This window comes from Dasypus novemcinctus, chromosome 10, assembly GCF_030445035.2.
Source record: "Dasypus novemcinctus isolate mDasNov1 chromosome 10, mDasNov1.1.hap2, whole genome shotgun sequence".
Lineage (NCBI taxonomy): Eukaryota > Metazoa > Chordata > Mammalia > Cingulata > Dasypodidae > Dasypus > Dasypus novemcinctus.
Genome location: NC_080682.1, coordinates 22,583,532 through 22,586,080, shown reverse-complemented (window position 1 = coordinate 22,586,080; position 2,549 = coordinate 22,583,532). Strand labels below are relative to the sequence as shown.

Sequence of the window (2,549 nt, the reverse complement as noted above, 5' to 3'; positions counted from 1 at the left end):
GAGAAATAATAATAATAGTAATAATAACTTTACCAAATTGTTGAATACCTCAAGTTTTAAGATGAAGATGTTAAACAAATCTTAAGTTCAACACAAAGGAAGTCCTACATTGATGCAAAACATTAAAAATACTGAAAAACAATGATAAAGTGAAAACCTTGGGGAGTGAAAACCTTGGGGAAATGTCAAGAACAGGAGAATATATAAAGAGAACTAACAGCAGAGGGGGGGAAATATTTATATATATATGGGGGGAGAGAGAGAGGCCAACCTATATAAGACTTGAGTTTGCTCATGATTTTAGACTCCCACGTTCCACTCATTTCCTGAGACCCAGCTGCACTCTACTTTTTGGATGCTCTGAGATACCTCTCAAAAGAGATGAGACTGAGAATTAAGGAAATTGAAGGAACTGAACTCAGTGCATGGTTATACTGTTTATTTTAGTAAGGAATCTGAGCATAACAAGGCATATCAATTGGGAATTTGTAATTTAGAGCAATGCTTCTTAAGCTTTAACAAGTTTAAACTCACCTAGGGATTTGGTTAAAGTGCAGATTTGTCTGAAGAAGAAGTGAGGTCAGACTGTAATTGTGCATTTCTAACAAGCACCAAGGAACTGCCGGTGTTCTGAGTAGATGACCACATGGGGGCAGTGAAAGCCTAGATTTTAAAAAGGAGCTCCTTATTCCCAGGATCTTAGTCTTTAGCTGATTCACAGAAGACATATCCATAGAGACCATCAAATCCCATCATCAAAATACAAATAAACTTGAGCCAAAAGTTTAGAATTATGGTTTATTGGAAAATGGGGGCATTATCAACTTAGTGACAAATTTTCGTCTGAGAATATTTTTCAAGGCCCGCTTTACATCTTTGTTTCGCAGACTGTAGATCAATGGATTTAGCACTGGACTTACAAATGTGTAGAAGACAGCTATTATTTTGGACTCCTCAACAGTTTTATCTGTTGGAGGTCTTACATACATGCAGAAGAGTGTCCCATAAAACAGGGTGACACCAATCATGTGAGAACCACATGTGGAGAAAGCCTTGTGACGTCCTTCAGTTGATTTGATCTGGAGGATGGCAGCTATAATAAAGACATAGGACACCAGGATGATGGTGAGGGAATTAGAGAGGTTAAAGCCTACTGATATGAGCATGGCGTGTTCTTTGACAGAAGTATCAGAGCAAGAAAGTTTAATGAGCGGTGGGTCAGCACAGTAGAAGTGGTTGATGACATTGGATCTGCAGAAGTTCATGCGGAAGGTCAAGATGGCCTGGAACAGACCATCTGAGAAACCATAGACATAAGGAAATGTGGCCAAGCCTATGCAGACTCTCCTGGACATTTTCACATTGTATCGCAGTGGATTGCATATGGCCACATAGCGGTCATAGGCCATCGCTGCCAGCATGTAGAGCTCGATAAGAAGGAGTGCAATGAACATATAACACTGTATAAAGCAGCCAGCATAGGAAATGGTCTTCTTCTCTGATAAGAAAGCAATCAGCATATGTGGAGTTGCATTTGAGGTATAGCACAAATCCACAAAGGCTAAGTTAGTGAGGAAGAAGTACATGGGGGTGTGGAGGTGGGAGTCCAGTTTGATTAACACTATCATGCCTAGATTCCCTAAAAGGGTGACAAGGTAAACAACCAGAAACACCACAAAAAGGAGAGGCTGGAGTTCTGGACGCTCTGTAAGCCCCAGTAGAATGAACTCAGTTATTGCACTGCCATTTTTAACGAACATTTCCTGAGAATCTCTGTTCCTGAAATAAAGGGAAAAAAGAAGATGTAAGTATATTAATGTTATTGACAGTCAAAATGAAATCCTCTAAACTGGCACATGTCATCCAAAGTTATAGCTTTCTGGATACAACATAAAGAGATTTCATATATGTACTAAGTCATTATTTTATTGTCCTTTGTATTAAATTACTTGTAGATTTCTATGTATATACTTAAACCTCTAAGTTAGCTGTGCTGATACCTATACCAATACCTATTCTATACCTTTACCTACAGCTACACTATTTACCCATACAAGTGACCTACATGTCCACTGTCTACTTGGAATCTTCTTTCCTTCTCAAAGTTTATTTATGTATAAGACCTGTTCACAGTCTTCTCTTTGAGAGGCATTTCTGATTTTTCCCTCATACAAGAGACAATAAATCAATGTTTTGCTCTATGCTTCTAGCTTCTACATATATTTATATATATTTACCTGTACCTGATTTCAACTCTGCATAAATCAATAATCCTTCAAAATTCAGAACAAGGTCTAGTTCATTATTGTAGCAGGAATACCTTGCACATATTTATTTACTGAATTAAAAATAAGAAAGGAGGGTAACCATCAAGATGGCAACTGAGTAAGGAGCTCCTAGAGACAGTTTCTGCTCTAGGGCAGTTAGTAAACACCCAGAGCCATCTGGAGCTAGCAGAAGCACTTGTTTGGTGGCTTCAGGAGGCCAAAAGAGCATCCTGCCACATCCTTGAGTAAGGGAAATAGGAGACTGCCCATCTGCAGAGAAGA

The 2,549-nt window shown here is 38.8% G+C and overlaps 1 protein-coding gene across 1 annotated transcript; it reads right to left on the bottom strand.

Moving 5' to 3' along the window:
- Nucleotides 1-791: 791 nt before the first annotated feature.
- Nucleotides 792-1,760, bottom strand: LOC101438791 (olfactory receptor 5M11-like). Its single transcript, XM_004484659.1, has one exon. The coding sequence runs from the start codon at nt 1,758-1,760 to the stop codon at nt 792-794; it is 969 nt and encodes a 322-aa protein (XP_004484716.1).
- Nucleotides 1,761-2,549: the final 789 nt, after the last annotated feature.

Bases quoted from the DNA above. Each gene is read 5' to 3' on its own strand.
- LOC101438791 (XM_004484659.1), bottom strand. From the start codon at position 1,760: ATGTTCGTTAAAAATGGCAGTGCAATAACTGAGTTCATTCTACTGGGG.